This window comes from Arachis ipaensis, chromosome B2 (assembly GCF_059453495.1).
Source record: "Arachis ipaensis isolate K30076 ecotype BB chromosome B2, ASM5945349v1, whole genome shotgun sequence".
NCBI lineage: Eukaryota > Viridiplantae > Streptophyta > Magnoliopsida > Fabales > Fabaceae > Arachis > Arachis ipaensis.
The window spans coordinates 2,124,150-2,150,461 of NC_142437.1; the positions used below are offsets into that span (position 1 = coordinate 2,124,150).

A 26,312-nucleotide genomic window follows, 5' to 3' on the forward strand; every position below is an offset into this window, starting at 1 on the left:
ATGGAAGGAAGTGATACATACAGAGCAAGCAATACTTCAAGAACAAGAAGTTCAACACTTTGGAGAAACAGAACAGCCAGAGAGGTTTTCTCTAATGAAAGAGAAGAAGATGATGAAGAAGCTCTTAAATGGGCCTCACTTGAGAAGTTACCAACATATAATCGTTTGAGAAAGGGGTTATTAACCACATCTAGAGGTGTGGCTAATGAGATTGACATCACTGAACTTGGGTTCCAAGATAGGCAGAAGCTTCTAGATAGATTGATCAAGGTTACTGAAGAGGATAATGATAAGTTCTTGTTGAAGCTCCGAGAAAGAATTGATAGGTAATTTTGCAAAATCTCTACTCTTTTTTGTTCTAATAATCTTTTAAGGACATGAAACTATTGCATACAATTTTTCCAATTTCCCCTGTTTTCTCTAATTGGAAAGGATAATAGGTATATTCTAAAGAGAGTTAAGTGCAAATTCCTTTTGGGTATGTATTCAATTTGGTCCTCTAAATTAATTTGCATGGGAGGTGTAAATTAGTCTTATTTTTTCTCTTTGCATGTTTTTTCATCATGATTCTTATTTTTTACTCTTAAATTTATTAGAAATAATATTTGCACAATTTTTTTATATATTTTTATACTTTTTTTATAATTTTAAAAAATTATCTTCTTTTACTTTTTATCAACAATTTTTATTATTAAAAATAAAAAATATACAAAAAAAGATGTATATTAATTAGAATAAAAAAATATTTAATTATTAGTTAATTTTTTTATTTCTTTATCTATAGTTTTTTTCTATCATTTACCTTCATACTGAATATGGTCTAATTTTTATGCTAAAAATTATAGATTATCATGGAATAGATATTATGGAATGGATTAATAAAAAGATATTTGCATATGTAGTAAGTAATTATCTCATAATGTTTTATTATTTCTCCCTTTTTTGGTTGACTATTTCCTCTCTCCCTTTGTCATGTCTTTTCTTTTTTCATAATTTTTTTTGTTTGCTTGTTATATGTGTTATTTATTTTAGAGTTGGAATTGACATTCCAACAATTGAAGTTCGATTTGAGCACCTAAATGTTGAGGCTGAAGCTTATGTGGGGAGTAGAGCTATGCCTACTTTCATAAACTTTGCTACTAATCTAGTTGAGGTAAGACTTGTTAGGAAGATTAATTAATGTTGTGTTTTTTTTTATTTAATTAATTATTTTCTTAAGTGTTTCTTATGTCAAGAAATTAGTCACACATTAATCTTTAATAATTATCACTTGTGTGTTGTAGAGTGTTTTGACTTTTTTCCACATTCTCCCAAGCAAAAAGAAACAAGTGACTATCCTCAAAGATGTTAGTGGAATAATTAAACCTCGTAGGATGACATTGCTTCTTGGTCCTCCAAGTTCTGGAAAAACCACTCTACTTCTAGCTTTATCAGGAAAACTTGACCCAAGTCTCAAGGTAAAAATTAAGATTGTGTTTAGTTTGTATTTTTATTTTTTATATATATTTAAAATTTTATAAAAAATAAAATTTAAAAATTAAAATTATACTTTTTTTTTATAAATTTTTAAAAATAGAAAATATTAAAATAAAAACAAAACATAAAAATACGGACCAGACGTATCTTATCATTTTATTCTTCAATACATGCATTGAAGTGTTGGAGAAGTACTATATATATATGTTCAGTTTTAAGAAATTTAATTTATTTAGAAGAGATTAATAAATTCATATGAATATTGTTGGTTTCATGTAGTCCCAACTAATTGGACAAGCCCTAGTTGTTGTTTCTAGTAAATAAATTGAATTATCTAAATTAATTTAAAATTCTATTTATATACTGTAGTAAAATTAGTCATTAAAATTAATTATCAATATATTTGTTTATAAATACATAAGTGATTTAATTTATCTTTAATGTGTATTTATATTCTAATATATATTTTATATTAGTAATGTTTTTAATGACTAATTTTAATGTATACATAACATAGTCGAAATTAATTTATGGTTTAATTTTCTAGTAATTGTATGGACTAAGTTCTTTATTAAGCACTAATGCTCCAAAATTAAACCAAAATCCTTTGTAAAGGGTTTAGTTAAACATGTTATAAGAAAAGTAATATTTTGATTAATTTTTTCCCATCTAATTTTGGATGCCTATTATTAAATTTGGTCTAAAGGTATCTGGAAAAGTGAGTTATAATGGGCATGAAATGAATGAGTTTGTACCTCAAAGAACTGCTGCATATATTAGTCAATATGATGTTCATATTGGAGAAATGACTGTTAGAGAAACGTTGACTTTCTCAGCAAGGTGCCAAGGAGTTGGATCCCGTTATGGTTAGTTAATTTTAATTTGTAACCCGTTGTTTGTTTCTTCATCACATTAATTTTGTAGGGAGCTACTAAAAAAAATACCAAAAATATCTTTTTATAAAGATGTTTTATATAAAAGTGTAATTTATTTATTTAGTCACATTTTAAATAAAAACAACACTTTCACAATATATAAAATTTAACCCTACAATTCATCATCCAAAAATTAAAAAGAAGAATTTTCACATGAAGATAATTATAAAATCTTCATTGAAGTATCTACCAATTTTTTAACTACTTGTGTTTACTAAGTGTTTTGCAATAATAGAAAATACAGAAATAAAAACGAAAATAAGATTAAAAAATATGTCTTTATTTCTATTTTATTATCTCCAATTTTTAGGGTAAAAAAAAAGGACAAATTTAATTTCAAAATAAAAACATTTTATTTTTTTCTTTTTTTTATGTCATTCTCGAAATATATTTTTTATTTTTCAATATCTTTGTATTTGTCGCAAGACAATTAGTGTATATATATATATATATATATATATATATATATAATATAACTGGTTGTAACTTTTTGTGATCCACATTTGATAGACTTGCTATCTGAGTTGTCTAGAAGAGAGAAAGAAGCAAAGATTAAACCTGATGTTGATATTGATGTTTACATGAAGGTAAGAAAGAATCTATTACATAAAAAGAAATTTTTATATGAAATTAATGGATATAACATATACTTGGCATTTGGTTCTTCTAATAAACTAGGCAACTGCAACCGGAGGACACGAGGCAAGCTTAGTAACAGATTATGTACTAAAGGTAATAAGTAATAACACTAGAAATAGGAAAAGTTAAAAAAATTTGATGATTGGTTTGTTTGTGAAATTGTTTTTGTTTTACTATTCTAAAATAAAGGTAAATAATATTTTTTTTTTACCTTTTTTTATCTTAATAAAATGTAAAAAATTGAAAATAAAAATATAAATAAAATTTTCAATCCCGTTGTGTATAACAAATAATGTATTTTTGACACTAGTGTTTTTTAACAATTTAGTAATATTAGAGATTTAAAAAAAAATCAGAACCGGTCTTATTTAGTATTTATTAATTATAATAATAATTAATGCGATTATTTTTGGCTAATTTATCTATTTTTATTATATAAAAGTTGATATCAGCTTCTTATAGAATAAGTTTAAGTCATATTTCTCTTCTAATGATGCCACATCAGCAATTTTGATGATTTGACAAAACTTAAAAATCAACCAATCATCTTTTAGCAAAATATTTTTAAAAAAATTAAAAGAAAAACTCTTATTTATTATTATTCATTAAAACATAAGGTACTAATTAAATACAATAAATATACAATAAAAATGTCATAATAATAATTATAAAAATTTCAGTTTCAAATATTGAAATTCTACAATTTATACATGTTAATAATATATCTATCTTACTCTTTCAAATAAGTTTAAATTTGACATATTTTCTTACTAAATACCTTCGAATATATCATGATTATAAAATTAATTCAAAATTTTATATTATATTTTTGATATTTTTTATTCTCACTTATTTTTCTAAACAAAAATATATTCAAATTTGACACATCTCTTTACTATGTATATTTAAATATATTATGCTTATAAAATTAATATATTATATTTTTTGTATTTTTCATTCTTATTTTTTTTTCTTTAATTATTTGCAAGGCAAACAACACCATATATATAAGAAGACAAAGGATGACAAACTAAAGTAAATAGAAGTAACAAATGAAGATATAATTTTATACAACTCTAATATAAAAGGCCTGTGCCTTTTTTAAAAATAAATAAATTTAAATTTTTAAACTAATAAACTATATTTTAATTTATATTAAATAAAAATAACAAATAAAAATATAATTTTATACAACTCTAATATAAAAGGTTTGTATCTTTTTTAAAAATAAATAAATTCAATTTTTTAAACTAATAAACTATATTTTAATTTATATTATTTTTAGTTGAATAATTATATAGAATTATATACAAATTATCAAAAAAATATTCTGTAAAATAGTTTTAATATAAATAATTTAAATTTAATATTAATTTATATATTATCTAATCAATCTCTAAATAATATAACACTTTTAAAACACACTATATAATATAATTTAATAATCTCTCCGCGCATCGCGCACTCTAGTTATTTTTAGTTACCAATCATTTTTATAAGGAAAGTGATAGATAAATAATGACTATTTTGAACAACATAAACAACCACCAATCAAATAAAAATATACTACACCTTTAAATTATCCACCTAAATATTAATATTAAAATAATCATCCGTATATCTAGCAAAATGAATATTCGATATATCTATTGTTCACATTGTTTAGTATTTTCATTGTCTACCTATATTTTTCCTTTTTATGATTCAATACTATAAAGTATAAACTACAAGGTTATGAATGCAGATTTTGGGTTTGGATATCTGTGCCGATACAATTGTAGGGAACGGGATGTTGCGCGGTATATCGGGAGGACAACGAAAACGAGTTACAACGGGAGAAATGCTAGTTGGACCAACAAATGCTCTGTTCATGGATGAAATCTCAACTGGTTTGGATAGTTCCACAACTTTTCAGATTGTGAACTCTTTAAAGCAATATGTTCACATTCTTAACGGAACTGCGTTGATCTCTTTGCTACAACCGGCACCGGAGACTTACGAACTTTTCGATGACATTGTTTTAATCTCTGATGGTGAAATTGTCTACCAAGGACCCCGTGAACATGTTCTTGATTTTTTTGAGTACGTGGGGTTTAAGTGCCCTGAGAGAAAAGCTGTTGCTGATTTCCTTCAAGAGGTAAGTCAAATGAATTATCTATTTTGGTTACTTTTATCTAATAATTAGCCCAATATTTGGCATTCATATCTTTCATAATAAAAAAAATGCTAGTTCTTTAAAGTGATTAAATCTCTAAAATTTACGTCATGCGTCGATTTAATTTCTAAAGTTTCCATTGTACTATTATTGTCCTTGAGATTGATTTATGGACACTATAGTGGTTCGTCAACTCCTCAACGAACCGAGTGATAAATTGGTACACCAATACTACGCTGGACACTAGTGAAATAATGTTGTTTCTTGTTTGTTTTTGACGTCCAATGTCCAATGATATATGTTGGCATTTAGAACAGTTTTTGCATTTATAAAAGGTGATACTACAATGAAGATTTTATAATTGTCTTCGTGTGAATATATTTTTTTTTTTACTTTTGAACGATGGATTGTATGGTTAGATTTTGATATTTATAAAAGTGTTGTTTTTGTTTAAAGTATGGCTAAATAAATAAACCACACTTTTAAACAAAACATTTTCATGAGAAGATATTTTTGCCATCTTCATTTAAGTAGTTCCCTTTATAAAATAGTGTCGCTTTTACTTTCGTTAGAGGCCAAAAGCAAACTACCTTGCTTTACCAGTATCTCAAGCGTGGCTCAGTTTGCTGAGTCATTATCGAAAAGGGGTCGAAGGACTCGTATAATAACCGAAAATCAATTTTAGAGACAATATTAATAATACAATTGGTATCTCAAAGACTAATAAATCAGTATATGGCGTGAATCTCAATAACTATTCTAGAGATTTAGTCTATTTTAAGTAAATTAGGTCTTGAAATCTTATCTATTATTTCTAAATTATGAAATAATTACCAAAAAGTCTTTATATATCTAAGTTATATATCATTTGTTATAGGTAACTTCTAAAAAAGATCAAGAACAATATTGGGCACGCAAAGATCAACCTTACAGATTCATAACCATTACTGAATTCGTGGAAGCGTTTCAGTCGTTCCACGTCGGCAGAAGAATGGGGGATGAGCTTGCAACTCCATTTGACAAGTCTTTGAATCACCCAGCTGCATTGACAACTAACAAGTATGGCATCAGCAAGAAGGAGTTGTTAAAGGCTAATTTTTCAAGAGAGTATTTGCTTATGAAAAGGAACTCTTTTGTTTACATCTTCAAGTTATTCCAGGTGATCACTTCAATTTACTTTATATGAATGAATCAATAGTTTGGATTTCACTTTTATTTTTTTTAAATGTTAAAATGTTTGGTTTTACTATACGCTATGAGAGAGGTGGCAAATAGCTTAGCAGCGGTTTGTGAAATCGCTGCACTATGTTAGTATGTTAGTTTTGTGGCTGTTTTAGCGGCTAATCTAGTGTAGTGTTAGTTTTATGGCTGTTTTAGCGGTTTATAAAATATTTTATATAGTTGTGCAATTATTCGTTTTTTAAATAATCATTCACATGATTAATAAAAAAATTATTTTTACCGATATAACATTACGTAATTAAATGCATGTGCAATTTTATTTTTTACTAACAGTGCATCTAATAAAAAATTCTTTTCATTACATGTTGTAGTCTGTGTACCAAAATCTTAGAAATGATTTTATAGAAAATACTACTAAGGCTGATTGGTCTAATGTGCTTCATAGTGTTAGCATTTCTAATTTTCGGAATAAGGCAGATATTTGTATGATTGAAAGCTTTCAACAATTTACCTCCTGAAAAGAAACTCTTGACTGCACTAATTACATCCTTCTGAATTAGCTCCCAATAAAATTGAAAAAACTTTCCTGTAAACCCATCATCTCCCGGAGCTGAAAATGGATTAATAGAAAACACTGCTGCTTTAATTTCACTATCTGTTACTGTTCTAGTGAGCATTCGGTTTGTGCGAGCATCTACCTTCGTAGGAATTTCTTCTAAAATTTCCGTAGGTTCCCTTGGGTTGTCAGAAGTAAATAGATTAACAAAATATTCCTGAGCTACAGCCGCAATACCTTGTTGATCAGAGGCCACATTACCACTGTCATCTACAACATGTAATGAATCAGGTGATAAGTGATACTCAGAGCGCTTTTATTAGAGGAAGATTGATTAGCGATAATATTTTAATTGCGCATGAGTTTATGCATTTTCTGAAGAATAAGAGTTATGGAGACTATGAATTGGCTCTAAAACTTGATATGAGCAAGGCTTATGACAGGGTTGAGTGGACTTTTGTGTGGGAGATTATGAGCAAGATGGGATTTTGCAAAAAGTGGATGGATTGGATCAAAGAGTGTGTGACAACGGTTTCTTACTCTGTTACTGTGGAAGGTCAACCTCATGGTTTTTTTAAACCATGTAGAGGATTACGTCAGGGTGATCCTCTCTCCCCCTATCTATTTTTGTTCTGTGCAGAGGGTTTTTCCCGTCTACTCCACAGAGGAGAACGGAGGCTAGAATTTTCTGGTTTGAGACTGAACCCCAGATGCCCTAAGGTCAGTCATTTATTCTTTGCAGATGATTCTATTTTGTTCAGTAAGGCGACAATGAAAGATTGCGAAAGTTTACTAAAGTTGTTTAGAGACTATGAAGAAGTGAGTGGTCAGGTGATAAATTTAGATAAGTCTTCTGTTTTTTTTAGCAAGAACACTCCCCTATCAGTCCGTGATCAGCTAGCTGTCCTGTTGTCTATACCACATGTTGGCTGCCAGAACAAGTATTTAGGCCTTCCAGCAGTGGTCAATAGATCAAAAAAAGAGACATTTAACTTCGTCAAAGACAAGGTTTTGCAAAAACTACAGCATTGGAAGCGAGCTTTGCTGTCAGCTAGTGGCAGAGAGGTTTTAATAAAAGCAGTGGCAACTGCAGTGCCTCTATACACACTGAGCTGCTTTAAACTCCCCGAGACACTATTAGAGGACATCCAAAAGTCAATAATGCAATTTTTCTGGGGCCAAAAGAACGCAGAGAGGAAGATGCAGTGGATTAATTGGCGGATTGCTTGTAGACCAAAGAACCAAGGTGGTCTGAATTTTAAGGATCTCAGGGCTTTTAACTTGGCAATGTTAGGAAAACAGGGATGGAGGCTGATCTCTCGACCTCACTCTCTAATTTACAAGGTCTATCAAAGCAGATATTTTAAATTTTCAACCTTTCTACGCGCAGAAACAGGTAATAATCCATCTTGGGGCTGGAAAAGTGTTCTGGAAGGTAGAAAAGTTTTGGAGAAAGGCATTTTTTGGAAGATTGGACGGGGACATTCAGTTAAAATCTTAGAGGACAACTGGATAAAGCAAATTCAACCAAATGAAATTCAAATTATCAACCATTCACACAATCACCCGATTTGGGTTTCTGAACTACTCCTACCAGATCAAAATTGGAATCAAGAGCTAATCACCTCAACATTCACACAAAAAGTAGCGCAGGCAATCATGAACACAGGCATCAGAACAACAGAAGATATCGTTACCTGGAGTAAAGAGAAGAATGAATGCTACTCGGTTGCCTCTGGATATACGTTGGCCTTTCAGTTCTACCATGCACCAGTTGAATTTTTGCCAGAACAACGTAGAAGAAGAGAAGTCTGGAGTTCAATTTGGAAGTTAAAATGCCAGCCCAAAATTAAAATGTTTCTATGGAAAGTAATGCATGAAGGCTTACCAGTTAAAGAAAGATTGCACTCTAGAATCCAAATGGTGAACCCAATCTGTAATCGTTGTGATGCTACAGTAGAATCAATTCTCCATTGTCTCACCCAGTGTCCGGAATCAGAGAATGCTTGGAAAATAGCAAACCTTCCCTGGACAAACCAAGAAACAGAAACATGGAGATGGTGGTTATGGCTCCAAGAACAACTCAAAGAGTGTAGGCAGATGCAAAAAGAAACTCATTTGGCAGCAATACTAACCTGGCAGATTTGGAAGATGAGGAACTTGAGAATTTTTGAAGCCAAAGTCATTTCTCCTCAAGAAGTAGTAGCTATTGCAAGATCCGAAACTTTGGAAGCAGTGACTCACCTCCATTGATGAAGCTCCAAGAACGACACTCCTTCTCCAAAAACTCTTCCTTTTTCACTTTACCCTTTTCAAGTTCTATGTCTTAATGAGGAGATAACATCTAATACTTTTACTTAGTTGGGGAATTCCCATTTCTCTGTTGCTGTAAGCCCAAAATAGACCTTTTATTTTATTACACCAATAAAATTTGTCTTTTAGAAAAAAAAAATAAAAAATAAAAAATAAAAAATTCTTTTGATAACATTATATAAATTTGTTACGATAAATATAATTTAACAAAAGATTGTAATATGTCTCATCTTATAATAGCAATGAATATGTTGCACACTAGCATTTGATCTATCGTATAAGTATTTTAACTTATTACAAGGATTAAAATAATAAAAATTTTATTAGGACCAAAATAAAATTCACTAATTTTATATAACTAAAACTTATTTAAGTTTTGATTGTATATATGATTATTTGGCATTCATGTTAACTCTTTCTCCTTCTTCTTCTTTTTTTTTTTTTTTTTTTTTGGGCAGCTTACTCTCATTGCCATAATTGAAATGACACTGTTCCTACGAACTAAGATGCATCGAGAATCAGTTTATGATGGAATTGTTTATTCCGGTGCTCTATTTTTCTCAGTAGTAATGATTATGTTCAATGGAATGGCTGAGATTTCAATGACCATTGCAAAGCTTCCTGTGTACTACAAGCAACGGGATAATCTATTCTACCCTCCATGGGCATGTGCTATACCTAATTGGATCCTTAGGATCCCACTTTCACTTTTGGAAGTTGCTGATTGGATAATTCTCACATATTATGTCATTGGATATGATCCAAATGTTTGTAGGTAAAAAGCTATCAACAAAGTAGGCATTATTAATTACTTAGATAATACTATGGTAAAAAATAAAATTTTAATAAAAAATAAAAATGATATTTTTTAATAAAAAAATTTACCAAAAAATATTTATCATATATAATAACATTTTTTTTTAAATTTAAAAAAATTATTCATTCTTCACTCAATTTTACTCTTCATAAAAAAATTCTCCTATTATTTTTTCAAAAATATTTAATAAAAAAAAAATTAGCCAAAAACAGTCATAAATTGTCTTATTTAGCATTTATTAATTGTTGCAACAATTAGTGAATACTAAATAAGATAAGTTCTGGCTGTTTTTTTTGTCTGTCTAGCATTACCCTATTTTTATTGGAACATTGTGAATCCAAAAGTGGAGCTTTCTAGGAAAGATCCGGCTCATAGAGAAGAAGGAGGCAATGACCTCCCAAACTTCTTTTTTATATATATATAATTATATATAAATTTTAGTATAATCTTTTTAGAATTTTAATTTTAATTTGTTTTATTATGACATTATTTTTTATTCTTTCTGAAATTTAACCTAACTCTGTCACGTGTGGATCAATATTGGATAAAATAGTAGTCTGATAGTAATTTAGCGAAACAAAAAGATAAATATTTTTTTATTTGCACATATTTTATCTACTTTTTTCTCTCTTTTTTTGTCTCTGGTAACAAACACTCTTTTTTGTTCTTATTTGCTTTGTAGCTATAGTGTAGTGTAACTTATGGTGTGATGAGGCTTCATTATGTTGTTTATGCAGATTCTTGAAGCAATACCTGGTGCTATTTCTGACAAGCCAAATGGCTTCTAGTTTATTCCGAGCAATCGCCGCAATAGGCAGGAATCTGATCGTCGCAAACACATTTGGATCATTGGCACTTCTTGCTTTTTTTGTATTGGGAGGCTTTGTTCTTTCAAGAAGTAAGTTTAGTTTTACATATTTACTAACATTTTAACATTATTTTTTGAATTTAATTTTGATATTATTATTCTAAAATAATTTTACACGTGTATTTAATTACATAACATTATATTAGTAATTTTTTTTTTATAATAACTACTTGAATAATTATAAAATATATATATATAATTAGATAACTGTATCAGTGTATTAAAATTAAATTCTTATATTTTTACCTTAAATTGTAAATCTTAAATTTTAAACCCTAAATTACCACAGTAATGAGAATTAAAAAGACAACTTACTAATATTAATGGATTAAAAATTTGTTTCATATACTTATACTATTTATATTAATTAGGCACATGAATTCCTTTGGAAAAAAAAGTAGGGTACAAGTATGGCTGGGGATATTATTATATTGTAAAAGTATAAATAAAAAATTGAATCTTAAAATCATAATAACTTAATTGAGTAAAATATTTAAATATACCTAATTAAAAGAACATTGTACTAATTTATTTCATTTGAGCATAAACTTTTTACTTATATATAATTTTTGGAACAGGCTTAAAAGTAATATTTATCATTAATATTTATTTTTAACATGCGAAATTATTTGACATATCAAGATAAGTACTATTATAGTCACCAAAAAGATAAGTACTATTATAATTATTTTAAACCACTATAATTTATAATATTTTACTTAGCTTATATTCACCGGCGAGCCACATATAGTGGCAAAAGGGACGATGACCCCTAATTTTAATTTTTTATATATAAATTATATGTAAATTTTAATTTAGTTTTTTTTTAAATTTTATTTTAGTCTTATTTTATTATGTAAATATTTTTAATTTTTCTCTAATATTTCATCTAATTTCGCCCCTACTTATATTCATGTCGAAATATATGTCATGCACCAGTTCGTTTTTAACAAAATTTTAAAATAAGTGTGTTCCAATATTCATTCTGTATTGAATCGTATCGTAAGTTCAATTTGATACTGATGATTCTTTCATTTGTTTGAGTAATGTAATAGAGGACATCAATGACGGGTGGATTTGGGGTTTTTGGATTTCACCAATGATGTATGCTCAAAATGCTATAATGGTTAATGAATTCCTTGGGAATAGTTGGAACAAGGTGATGGTAATTTCTTCTTGAACTATTATGGTTTAATTATTTTATGAATCTTTATAATTTTACTAAATTTTTAATTAAGTTTTTATATATATATTTTTAAATAAATCTCTATATCATATCAAATTTTATAATTAAATTTCTGTTATGACCAAAATATTAAAATTAATAAAATATTATGTTAAATAAAATAAATATATCTATCACTTAAATAAAAATTTTATTTTATTTAACTGAGTAATCAGCTGATTCCAATACTTTTGATATTATATGAAAATTTAATTAAAAAATATATATAAAAATCTAATTAAAAATTTAATAAAATGATGACAACCACCAAAATAATTAAACCGTAAACTATCAACTAACAATACTATTAGTTTAGAAATGAATTTAATTTGATGCCTAATTCATCATCATTTGCTCTTCAATTATATATAGTTCATCCCAAACTCAAACAAGACACTTGGAGTTCGATCACTAGAGGCTCGTGGATTCTTCACAAAAGCTTATTGGTATTGGATTGGAGTTGGAGCATTAATTGGATTTACATTCATTTTTAACATTGTATACATCCTGGCTCTTACGTACCTCAATTGTGAGTATCTAAATCCTTAATTTCTTTTTAAAAAATTTTGAGAGATAATAGAAAATTAGTTTAAAATAAAATAAATTTATTTTATTTTATATTTTTTAATTAATACTAAAAAAATTATATAATATTATATATAATAAATATATAATTATAAATATTATACATATATAAAATTATAAATAACATTATATTATTATTTCTCTAATATTATCGTTTTTTTATTTAAGATTCTTAATTAGAGTGATACTTTTATTAACATGTAGTCATGTATATGTTTTTTTTTTTTTTTTTTGGAGCAGCATTTGAGAAGCAACAAGCAACAATAATTGATGAGTCTGAGGGCAAAACAAGTAATGGCATAGCTCAAGAAGTTCAATTACCACGCATAGGTATCTACATTATTTAAATTAATCCCTTTGTCAAGAAAAAGGTATTTTTTATGGTTTAACATGCATATTAATTAGTAAATAATTGAAATTAATTAAATTATATCATTTTAAAAGAACTCTATTGTCTTGATAGAAGGCCTTTTTTTAGATTTGAAAATAATTAGCTAGGATAATCATGAAAAGAATTACTTATTATTACTACATTATTATTAAAGTTCTGAAATGATACGGATGTAGTTATATGTTGAATTACGAGCGATAAATTTTTTAAAGATGACCTAAACTATGTGCTATACATTGTTATTATTAGCTTTTACAAAACATCGATGACATTTTTATCTTTTTATAATTAAAATAATATTATTTTTATAAAATATCAGTGACATTTTATTTTTTATAATTAAAATAATATTTTTTTTATAAAACATTAATGACGTTTTATCTTTTGATAATTAAAAAATATTTTGTTATAAAACATTATCGACATTTTATACTACCATCATAATAATATAAAACACCAAAATAATTAAATATTTTTGTATTTTATATTAAAATTATTCATATGTAAAAATTTTAGCCTTTAAATGTTGACAAACTTTTGAATCGCCTTGTAGAAAGTTCAACAAGAGTTAGTATTTCAAGCAATAGCAGCAATAATGGGAAGAAAAAAGGCATGGTTCTTCCTTTTGAGCCACATTCTATTACCTTTGACCAAATTGTATACTCCGTTGATATGCCTCAGGTAATAAGCGACTTTCAAATTTGTATTTAAAAATTGGATTCTAAACAATGTTGTTAAGGCAAGTTTGGTTAATTTTTTTTTTTGTTTTGTTTTATACTACCCCACCAATTAAATTAATTAGTCCTCTAAAAATAAAATCACAATGTTGACAATTTGCTCCGAAAAAAATATAATGTCCCTTTTTTTTTTTCAATCACAATAATCTTGAATAAGCTTTTGATTGCAAGTTGTTTTCAGTACTCTAGTTCAAAAAATAAGCCCAAAGTCTTCAAATTTTAATTGGCAGGAAATGAAGAATCAAGGTGTGGTAGAAGATAGGTTAGTGCTTCTAAAAGGTGTTAGTGGTGCATTTAGGCCTGGTGTTCTCACAGCTTTGATGGGTGTAAGTGGAGCCGGAAAAACTACTTTGATGGATGTTCTTGCCGGACGGAAAACCAGTGGATATATCGACGGAAGCATAAAAATTTCAGGATATCCTAAGAAGCAAGAAACATTTGCTAGAATTTCAGGTTATTGTGAGCAAACTGATATCCATTCTCCTCATGTTACTGTCTATGAATCCTTACTTTATTCAGCATGGCTTCGTTTACCCATTGAAGTTGATTCCAATACAAGAAAGGTATGCACTTATATGATTTTCGAGTTAATAATAGTCTTTAAAAGATATATATATATATATTTTTTCGTCAATTTAATTTTCCAAAAAATCAAATGCTTCAAATTAATTCTTAAAAAGTACAACAGTAAATCAAATTAGTTTTTCTACTAATTAGATAAGAGGAAGTATAGGGAGCCAATAGAATATTTGTATAATGTGTATAATATGGGTTTAGGGATGTTCGATTCAGTAGGATATCAGATATTTATTATCCCTGGTAACCGGATGGTTATTCTGAATAGTATGGGTATATTGTGTTTGAGAAATTAGTAGTATTTTATTTGGATATTCATTTTTTAACTCATATTAGGCCAAATAAATAGCCCATTATACACATTGTACAAATATTCAATTGACTCTCTAGCGAAATTCATTAGATAATGTGTAGCAAAATAATGATGACATGTGTCATTATCTATTTCATAGATATATTTTCTAAGAATCAGTTTAAGACATTTGAACTTTAGATGACCAAATTGATGTATGCTTAATACTTTAGGAATTATTTTAACTATTAATGCTATCTTTTTTTTTTACTTAATTAATATCTTTTTGTTAAAAATAAAATCAAAGTTTAAGTAACTTTACAAATTATGATAAATGGACGTTGTGAAATTAGAGATTGATGGGTTGTACTTTTTTATCTAGATGTTTATTGAGGAAGTCATGGAGCTTGTGGAATTGAACTTGTTGAGGAACTCGCTAGTTGGATTGGCTGGTGTAAGTGGACTCTCAACTGAACAACGCAAGAGATTAACTATAGCGGTTGAATTAGTGGCTAATCCATCCATAATTTTCATGGATGAGCCTACTTCCGGTTTAGATGCTAGAGCCGCCGCCATTGTTATGAGGACGGTTAGGAATACAGTTGACACCGGAAGAACAGTTGTTTGCACCATCCATCAACCAAGCATCGACATATTTGAAGCTTTCGATGAGGTGTATATAATATATTTATACAGAGATTGCTCGCATAAAGATATTTTTATGCAAAAAATGATAGATAAGATGCAAATACATGTTATATTAAGTATTTTAGTTAAATATATTATATTAAACTCTCCATTATTATTTTCATAGAGGTATAATCGACTTCACGTGAAGTTAATATCTGAGAGCTGTTAGATGATTTAACTAATTTGATTAAATTTTTATCTAACGACTCTCAAGTATCAACTTCACGTGAAGTCGACTGCACCTGAGTTTTCACCATTTTTATATGACAATATCTTTGATAAGTGTACTTAAAGTTTGATATAATTATTGGAGAGTGCTAGGGGAACAATAAAAATTTTGAACAACATGAACAACCACCAATCAAATGAAAATACACTACACCCTAATTTAATGCTACTAATTAAATTTACTCTTTTAACCTTATTAATTCCCATTGTTTACACATTGTTCAAAATTTTTTTTTGTTACCTATATTTTTTCATAATTATTTTACCTGTCATGTTAGTTATTCTTATTGAAGCGTGGAGGACAAGAAATCTATGTTGGACCGTTGGGTCATCGTTCGAGCCAATTGATCAATTATTTTGAGGTGTGATGATGAAACTTAAATTCACTAATATTTTAGAATTAATTATGTGCACAATTCTTGATTCTAAAAACATCTCTTTTTCTAATATATTTCTATTGTCTAGAGCATTGATGGTGTTAGTAAAATCAAAGATGGTTATAACCCAGCAACTTGGATGTTAGAAGTTACAACTCCAGCACAAGAACTAAATCTAGGTGTTGGTTTTCATGAGATGTACAAAAATTCTGATTTGTACAGGTAAGCATGAGCTTTTTTTTTTCATAATAAATAAAGGGGAATCAAGATTATGAAAAATGCTTAGCATTATTATTATACATTGTTGATGATTCAGGAGGAATAAGAACCTCATAGCAGAATTGGGAAACCCTGCCCCTGCTTCAAAGGATCTATATTTTCAAACTCAATATTCGCAACCGTTTCTGGTTCAATGCCTAGCTTGCTTATGGAAACAACATTGGTCATATTGGCGCAATCCACCGTATACGGCGGTTCGATTTTTTGCCACCGTGCTCATATCCTTCATCTTTGGGACAATATTTTGGAAACTTGGAGACAAATAGTAAGTCAAATGCAAAGAAATATTAAACCTTACTTAGTACTTTAATTTTATAACTATATTAAATGTATACTAAAATTAGTTACTAATGTAGAATTTATATTGAAATATAAAATATATATTAGACTGATTTTGATTTAAAATAGTATTTTTGTTAATCTTATTATTACTTTTTTCTAAAGAAAATATTATTGATTAGACACTAATTTCATTTATTTGGTGACTTGTAGTTCAAGCAGCCAAGATATTTTCAATGCCATGGGTTCAATGTATGTTGCTGTTTTGTTCATAGGAATTCAGAATTCAGCCTCTGTACAACCAGTGGTAGCAATTGAAAGAGTTGTCTTTTATAGAGAAAGAGCTGCCGGAATGTATTCTGCTTTACCTTATGCAATTGCACAGGTAATGTTATCCACATTTTTTAAAAGAATATTATTGCGATAATTAACAAATGCTAAATAAAATAAGTTTTGGCTGTTTTTTTGTCTCCCTAGCATTACCCTATGTATATATATATATATAACTTAATTTTCATACATAACGTAAAAGATTTACATGAAGATTTAATGTTGTATTGTCGTATTAACAAAAATAATTAGTTTTTAAATTTGTAATTTAAAAAATTATTTAAACATATAAATTTAATTAGATGATAATATATATTTTTTTATATGATTAGTACATTAATATTAAATTTGTAAAAAACTCTTAATTTTAACGATTTTTTTGTAATTTTTTTATTTTATATACATTTAATATGACTGATTTTTATTTAGTTAATGATATATTTTGTGTATTTAATTGTTATAATGTGATAAGGTGATTATTTATATAATATTATTTTTATCTAAATATGATAAATAAAAATTGTTAATTAACTTGATAAATTTAACTGAATTACAATCTAATAATTTAATAATTTTTAATTATTATTTTTACGTGAAAAATAACTTCATATCAATAATTATCTTTTAATATTATGTATTTTAAGAATAATTTAAAATTAGTGAGACGTGATTGACTTTTAGTTAGAAATAACTAATGGACACTCATACCAAGGATTGGTAATATGTATTCTACCTATGGATACCTAACTCTACTCAATCCGATCGGATAGGATGGAATATGGGTAGAATTGAGAATTTTATTTTAATTTGTTTACATATAAATTATATATAAATTTTAGTTTAGTCCTCTTTAAAATTTTATTTTAGTCTTATCTTATTGAGTACATATTTTTTACTCCTTCTCTAATATTTCATCTAGTTCCATCCCTGTAGATAAGTTAGGATTGAGAGATTCTCAATCTACAAGTAGAGTAGGATTGAATTTAAAAAATTTTCAATCTGCAGAATTAAGATAAAGTCCAAACCCTATCTTACTCTATCCATTACCAACCTTACTCATATCCTAAAATTTTATAAAAATACCAAGAAAAGACACTTATTTTTTATCTACAACTTTAAAATGAAGAGTGAACTAGTATGTACCAAAACTTTAAATGAATTATTGTGCGTCTCTGTTAACATTTATCTAATAATAATAATAATAATAATAATAATAATGTGTATGTGATTATATTCAATTTTGTCACAGGTGATGATAGAACTACCTTATATTTTTGCCCAAGCTGTAACATACGGTGTGATAGTATATGCCATGATTGGATTCGAGTGGAATGTGAAGAAACTCTTTTGGTATATATTTTTTATGTATTTCACATTTTGCTACTTCACCTTCTATGGAATGATGGCTGTGGCAGCAACACCAAACCACCATATTGCTTCCATTCTGGCTGCTGCTTTTTATGGAATATGGAACGTCTTTTCAGGATTTGTCATTCCTCGTACAGTAAGTATTTCTAATATCCCAATGGATTAATTAATTAATTCCTTTTTTTAAATCTTTATAAAATTATTAAATATCTTTTTAAGAAAAAATGTGAAAGTAATATTGGTAATATACTAAATTGTTTCTATTCATTAGATATATAATCATTATTGTAACTTCTATTTATTTACTTAAACTTTTGAAATAAATAATTTTATAATATAATATCAAAACTTATATCACTAAAAAAGTTTTGAATTCCACTCTTGTTACTTTAATTCTTCTAAAATGAAAAAAAAAAATTAAAAAGAAAATAGAATCTATTCTTCATACTAAAAAAAATAGAAATAAAGAATTAAAAATCTAATTTTATAGAATATTTAACGTATTGTCTAAGATTTAAGACAAAATAAAAAAATTAATAAAAAAAAATCTAAACTCTGAATCCTAAGTCTATGATAATTAATGGTTATTTTTGTTATCATAATCGAGTTACAAGTCTTATTTTATCACTACTAACTTAATATTAAAAGCAAACAGATATCACAAACTCTAAAATGTTTGTACCATGACAAATAACTCCTAAAACAGAGTATCTTATCTATCTATATATAAATGAATTCAATCATGTATTCATGTGTATAATGATACTTGTTTTTGTTTTTATTATTATTTTTATTTCAGAGGATGCCAGTGTGGTGGAAGTGGTATTGTTGGGTATGTCCTGTGTCATGGACCTTATATGGATTGGTTGCATCACAATTTGGAGACATAACTCATGTAATGGAATCAGAACCAATTTCAGTGCAAGACTTCATAAGACTTTATTATGGTTTCAAGCATGATTTCATAGGAGTTTGTGCAATTATGGTTTCTGGATTTGCGGTGTTATTTGCGCTCATTTTTGCTGTTGCAATCAAGCTCTTTAACTTTCAAAAACGATAGATAGATACATGGGCCATTTCAATAGATCTTGAAGCACATGTTTTCATGCTTGTATTTTTTATTTTTTTTAAAAGGTATATTTGTATTTGTTATGTTCATGTACTACTAGACTTAGCTCCTCTTATTAAAATTTAAAGTTTCATTCATGAATTAAGTGTTTTTTTTTGTACCGTTAATATATCAATGAATGTAATACCTATTATTGTACATCTATTAATAATTAAAAAAAAAATAAAGAATTGAAGGCAATAAGTCACAGATATTCGTAACACTTTTTCTATTGTTAATTTGATAAATAAAATCTGAAATTTAGCCTTTTACATTTTTTACTAGGTCCTTACTCACTTTCAGAGAGAAAAAATACAGACATACTAAAAGAGTATAAAACATCATAGTGCATCTTTTTTTTTTTATTTGTTGACTTCACTCTGTATTCTATTTAGCTTTTAATTGTTGACATATGTACCACGTGTTTGTAACTGTGTTTTATGATCAACTTATAGCCATGCTAATATAGGAGCCACCATATAATGGTCCTTTTAATTATTCTTGAAAGAAAATTGATGACCTGTCTCACTGGATTGTGTGTGTTAAGGTAGGCAGTGTTTAGTTGATGATGAGATATGAATATGGTGATATATGTTCGTTATTTGGTTTGGTGAGACACAAATTTTTTAAGAAGACGAGAGGATATGAATAGACACAGCGATACTAAATTTGTGTACTTTTAATTTAGTGATAACTAAGACATAATTTGTAAGATACTAATTTTTTATTCTTTTATTCTTATTTAATTTTTAAATTTTTAAAATTTGTCCTCCTATCTTTTCAAATTTTTTTTGAAAGAAAAGTAGTTTAGTCTTTTCTAAATATTTGTATGTCTTATTCATTATTTTTACCAAATACAATACATAAACATAAATATTTTATATCTATATTTTTAATGTCTATATTTTTGTATTTATGTCTCATTCTATACATCAACCAAACATAACCGTAATGAATAGTAACTTCTAGAATGTAGGTGCAATGGCAAATGAGTAATTGTAAGGCCAAAGATCCATTTTTTTGTGTGGGCCTTAATTGACAAAGACAAAAATTAAAAACAAAAATCTTAAATTACAGGATTTAGTTTCAAAACAAAATTAGAAATTTTAATATGATAAGTTTTTATTCACTTAATATGATAGAAAAAATTGAGATTTTACGTGAAATTAAAAAAGTATTAAGTATGTAAAATATAAAATTTTAATAAAATTTAAATCATAAAATCGTCAGATCTAATATAAATTTCGTAAAGTCAATTTACTTATTTAAAATCGTAATATCAAAAGATTTTAAAAGTTAAATTGAGATTCCAACTCTTATACTTAACACCATCATCCGTCAGTACTCTCTCTCTCACTCCCTCTCTCCCTCTCCCTCTCTCTCTCATAACAAAAGAGTCAACAGTAGAAACGTCTAGTTCTTCTCCATATTAAGGAGTTTCTCCATTATAGAGATTCACTAACACACATCAACTTGTAACCACACACTATCAGCAACAATATTACTCTGTGCAAATCAAGAGCAATGTCATATATGAAAGTGAGAGGAATTGAGAATACGGAGTCAATAGAAGGTAAAACAATTAGAATAAAAAAGCATGTACAACATGACTTTAAAAAAGACTTCTTGAATCTCATTGACAAACTCATAACTAAGAAAGAATTAAATTTGAAAGCATGCAGGAATGTTGTTTTGAGGATATAGGGTTATCCTGCGGAATTAGCTATCTCAGAAATTGAAAAAAATATACTTTTGATATGTTTCAAGAATAAGAAAAAAGGCAAGCATGTGCTAAAACGGTGGGCTTTAAAGCATTACAGGATATTTGCTAAACCTACAAGAATATATGAAGAGCCAATCAATATTTGCATAATTTTATGAATTTTTTGGTACAGATTCGTGGGGTGCCTACTTTAGAGTTAATAGAGAGATATATAAAAAATTATAGGAGACATGATGAAATTAGTTTTAGAGGTAGAGAATTCATGGAGAGATACTAAACTGATGAGAACTTTTTTAAGAGTTAAGGTAGCTCTAGATGATGCTAAACTCCTCTTAACAGGTTTTTATCTTAAAAGAGATGATCTACTTAATACTTAGATTCATTTCTAATATGAGAAATTACAAGATCATTATTATTTAAACGGTGAAAGATTGGGACATGGAGTCAAGGAATGCAAGAATAAGAGGGCTATGACGAATTAGGATCCGAACAAACCAAGATACACCAAAGGACTTGGAGTGGCTCATGCTAAAGCATTGGAAAATTCAGAAAGAAAGAGGTTCTGAGATGGTTGGGATGAAGGGCATAAGGATGCGTGCAACGTGAAACGTCAAACAGAGAGCAATTGCACAAAAACAGGCTATGCGTGCGACGTGGGTATCCATGCATGTAACGTGAAGTATGAAACAGAGGCCAACATTCCCAAGTGTAGGCCATGCATTGCACGCATGAAAGGGTGCGTTTCACGCACCAAATGGGCCACTCCCAGATGCCTTAATTCACTCACCAAATCCTCTAATTCTTCAAACGCTTAAGTGATTAATTCAAGACTTAACATAAGCCCATGAAGTCAAGCATTAATTGTCAATTGTAGAGGAGATCAAAGAAACTTATCTTGAAGGAAAAATTCTAGGAAAAAACCTAATTAATGAGATTGGATTTGATTGAGTTTTCTATTTTGAATTAGTTTTGAATTTTGAATTTGTCTTAGGGTTAGTATAAAAAGAAAAGGAGTCACATATGCGAGCTTCTTCTTCGGCAGTTTTGACAATTCATAATTCTAGATTTTCTTTTGATCATGAGCAACTAATCTCCTTTTGTTAAGGTTAGGAGCTCTATTTATTACCATGGATTAATGTTCTTACTTGTCTATTCTTGAACTATGCATTAATGTTTTCTTAAGAATTTGGTTTTCGTTCTTCATCTCAAGAGTTTGAGTTGATTGGGAAATAGTTTAAATCCTAATTGAATTTTATAAGCTTCTTGAAAAAGACTGTTTGATAGAATTAAGCTTGAAAACCTTTTCTCTCGATTTCTAAAAGTTTTGAACTTAGCTTGATAAGTGATATTGAAGCAATTAAGTTTAAATCTTAAGAATTGTGTGGCTTGTGAATCAGTACGTGTGCTTAACCTCTTTGCGTAATTAATTGATCAAAGGATTGACATTTGTTAAGTTAAGGAAACTCGGACTACCAAGGGATTGGAGTTCGGTTAATTAGGGTTCGCCGTAAGATAAATCTTTGTATGGTCAAGATAGATAATAAAAAATATTTTTCTTGAAGTTTTAAACATCTCTGAAACCTTAGCATTCCATTCATATTCTTCTCTCAACAGTTTATAAATTGCTTTCATTGAATCTTCTATTTTTTCTATTTGATGTTACTGAAACCCTAAATTGTAATTGTCTAGTTAGAACAATCGATTAACTCTTGCGTGCTCAGTCCGTTAATTCTCATGGGAACGATAACCCACTCCCATGGTATTACTTAATACGATTCGGTGCACTTGCCGAGTTGTGATTTTGCCAAATTTCACATTAGCAAGTATGGCCCAAATTTGAAAAGAATTTGGTATGACGGATCAGTGATGGTAATAGCTCTCGGTTTTGGAAAGATCATTGGATCCGACATGAATAAACTTAAAGACTTTGCTCAATCAGATATATCGAAGGATATGCTGAATGACATGGTCAATGAATATGCAACAAGTTGCAATTGGGATTTAGGTAATTGCAGAGGTTTTAAGAGACGATTGGGTCACTGTTTTCTCATCCTTGAAGGCTCTTGAAGTAAACTTAGGGGATGATCAGGTAGCGTGGCTTCTTAATTCTAATGATAGATTTAGCATAAAGTCAGCATGCTTCCTTTACTTAAATCCCCTAAGGACTCTAAGGCTGATTTATTTTTCAGAATTTGGAAAGTTGAAGCCCCCAAAGGTTGTGCACCTTTCTTTAGCTAGTTGCTAATGAAACCCTTTAAACAAATGAGGTTCGAGTCCGTAGGCACATGACCCAAGACAATACTTGCCCAGTTTGTGTTCTTCTACAAAGTCTTTGTTCTACTTCCTTCATAACTGTAGAGTCGCAAATAATACGTGGAAGAGTATGGATACTTCATTGAGATCTGATACGTTCTTTAACCAATTCCTCTTTTCCTGGTTGTTACTCAATCCCAGTACCAAGGCATTACTTGGCCCTTGTTGTTTGCTTGCACCCTATGCTCTCTTTGTATTGTCGTAACAAACATGTTTTTGAGGGAGACAATGCAGTAGATGAAAGTAAGATCCATGATTTGGCGGTGCACTTAGCTAAAGAGTATAACTCAACGCATGATGAGATAACTCAGGTAAGAAAAAGAGTTGGATGCTTTGCTGAAAAGTAAATTTGTTGGATCCCCCCAAACCCTCCTTTCATTAATTAAGCTTAATTCCGATGACTCTGTTACAAAAGACGGTCAGACAGCTTGTAGTGGTATATATAAGAGACCATGAAAGAAAGTTCTTGGCTTGCTGTAGTGCAAATCTAGGGAGCTATGCAGTGACTCTAGCAAAATTTTGGGGTATTTTGTTGGGTTTACTTGGCCCTAAACTTTGGTTACATGAATATTTGTATGGAAGTGGATTCTAAATTAGTAATTAGTCTTTACCTTCAAGAAATCATCGAGTTACACTTTACAAGAGCATTAGTTTTGACTATTAATAAAGATCGCTGCAGTAGGCTAAGTAATTGGAACATCCATCATGAGTTTCGAAAAGCAAATGCTTGTACAGATAAATTGGCTTGGCAAGAATATGAACTTCAGCCGGAATGTCACCTTTTCTTTTCTATTCTCTCATGTATTTCTTTAAACTTCCATGCAGACTTCATTAGAATTGTATTTTTTAAGATAGTTTCTGTTTAGTTTTTTATTTTTGGGCTTTATGTCCCGTTGTCTATCAAAAAAAATATAAAAATTAAATTTAAATATTAATTAATATATGAAGTTATATTAAATTTTTTAATTTTGATAAATATAAGTTATCTCTAAAAATTTTATTTTAAATATTTTTAAAAATATATTTATCTTTTAAAAACTACAAATATAAATACATAAATTTTTTAATTTATCACACATAAAATAAAAAATTTATACTTTCAAAAAATATAAATACCTCTTTACAAAAGACTTAATTGATGGAAGCAGTAGGTGGCTTAATTATCTTACCTCAACAATGAACACAAGAACGAGAAAGATAGGTGGGTGTGTTATTAGTAAATGTTGCCACCTCAATATTTAATATGGATAACTTATTAGGTAGGTGGCTTTAAAAGTTATTTTAAATACAATATCACATAAATCTATGTTAATAGTTATAATCCTGTATTAGTTATAGAAATATTATTAAATATATAATTCAGTTATGTATATGTACAATTTGAATTACTTTAAAAATTTTAAAATAATAAATTAAGTAATTATACCATATACACTCAACAATAAGTATAAAAATCCATATATTAATAATACCTATATTTATAAAACACTTTAAAAGAAACAAAAACTATATTGATATATGTAAGTATATAGATATTTATAAATTTAATTAATAAATGCTTGCCATCTTTAACGGCAAAAAGTATTAGCTATGAAGCACGTATATTTTCTTGATTTATCGTATCGGTGAGTTGAATACATTTTAAATATGATATTTTTCGACACTCTTCGACATGCATGTCTTTTTGTATTTTAATAAAAACAAGAAATTCTTCTTCGGACACGCTTAAATACATTTAAATATCATCACGTATAAGCGTGTTTAGCCTTATTCTTAATATATATTCTTGAAATGAGTTTAGAAATAGTATATATTATTATGTATTAAAACAAAAAATATTTTAAATACGTTATATCATAAAAAAAGACATTAAAAATAATTAAAAAATTAATTTATATTTTAAATTAGGGTGCTTGCGTATCCCGTATGATGCGTCCGCATCTTTAGTAGTTTTTATTTTGTTTTTTATATGTTTTTCTTTTGTTTTCTTAGATTTAAGAGCCTAATCTTCTCTTAATCTCATTAATTTAGATTATTAGTTCCTACTAAATATTTTTAGAGTATTTTTAAGGATAATACAAGATTTAAAGATGAGAAAATCAAGTAGCAAAGAAGGAGGATCAAAAGAGTAACATAACAAAGCTTCTCAAATGAGCAAAGTGTTTTGCGTACGCACGGGTATCAAAAAGTCTCTGATCATACGTACGCATTTTCCATGCATATGCACAAGTTAACCGCATCAAATTGAAGCGTGCCACGTTGTGCAAGGCATGCCACAAACTGGGAATGCGTGCCACACAGTAAAAAAGAAATTCACGTCATGCGTACGCATCACTCATGCGTATGCACGAACCTGTTTTCAGCAAAGAAGCGTGCCACGCTATGCAGTGCGTGCCATGCCCAATAAAGAACTTCAGCAAAGGACATGCCACGTCGTGGGAAGGCGTGCCATGCCTTGATCAACAGTAAAGGTTGCGTGTAACACCACTGCTCAGCCTTACACGCCAAAGCTCGATTTCCTCAGCAAAATGCCATTCTAGAGAAGTTCATTATACGCCAATAAAAATATGATTTTATTCCATTCTGAAGATTGAAGAATATTTGTATTTGATTAAATTTGAATTTTATTTTATTCTATTTTTTATTCTGTTTCTAGTTGAATTAGAAAATTCTCTTAATTACTTCTAATTAAGATAAGATTTAGTTTTGAATTTGAATTTGAATTATTAGAAAATCTAAAGTTTAAATAAGTGAGATAACTCACAGAAAGAAACAAGCAGTGAGGGAAGGATCTTCGGATGCCTCACATGTCTCTCTTATTCTTTTTTTCTTTTGTTTTGTTTTTCAATTTTCCATGAGTCACTAAGCCT

The 26,312-nt window shown here is 28.4% G+C and overlaps 1 protein-coding gene across 6 annotated transcripts; it reads left to right on the top strand.

The window, feature by feature from the left end:
• On the top strand, positions 1 to 19,358 carry LOC107628106 (pleiotropic drug resistance protein 1-like). Of its 6 annotated transcripts, none has more exons than XM_088504465.1 (22): positions 1 to 326; positions 1,033 to 1,153; positions 1,284 to 1,457; positions 2,183 to 2,342; positions 2,922 to 2,998; positions 3,090 to 3,143; positions 4,795 to 5,187; positions 6,083 to 6,364; positions 9,715 to 10,031; positions 10,811 to 10,971; positions 11,997 to 12,106; positions 12,539 to 12,695; positions 12,992 to 13,081; positions 13,696 to 13,823; positions 14,110 to 14,442; positions 15,130 to 15,420; positions 15,944 to 16,027; positions 16,131 to 16,264; positions 16,359 to 16,586; positions 16,814 to 16,985; positions 18,180 to 18,434; positions 19,098 to 19,358. In XM_088504465.1, the coding sequence occupies exons 1-22, from the start codon at positions 1 to 3 to the stop codon at positions 19,356 to 19,358; spliced, it is 4,308 nt and encodes a 1,435-aa protein (XP_088360591.1). The 6 variants fall into 6 exon arrangements, with proteins under 6 accessions (XP_088360591.1, XP_088360594.1, XP_088360592.1 ...); XM_088504468.1 differs by having other exon boundaries at positions 12,560 to 12,695; XM_088504466.1 differs by having other exon boundaries at positions 11,997 to 12,100.
• Positions 19,359 to 26,312: the final 6,954 nt, after the last annotated feature.

Coding starts and splice junctions, on each gene's coding strand:
- LOC107628106 (XM_088504465.1), top strand. CDS start 1: ATGGAAGGAAGTGATACATACAGAGCAAGCAATACTTCAAGAACAAGA. Junction 14,443..15,129: donor TTGATTCCAATACAAGAAAG/GTATGCACTTAT, acceptor TTTTTTATCTAG/ATGTTTATTGAGGAAGTCAT. Junction 15,421..15,943: donor TATTTGAAGCTTTCGATGAG/GTGTATATAATA, acceptor CTGTCATGTTAG/TTATTCTTATTGAAGCGTGG.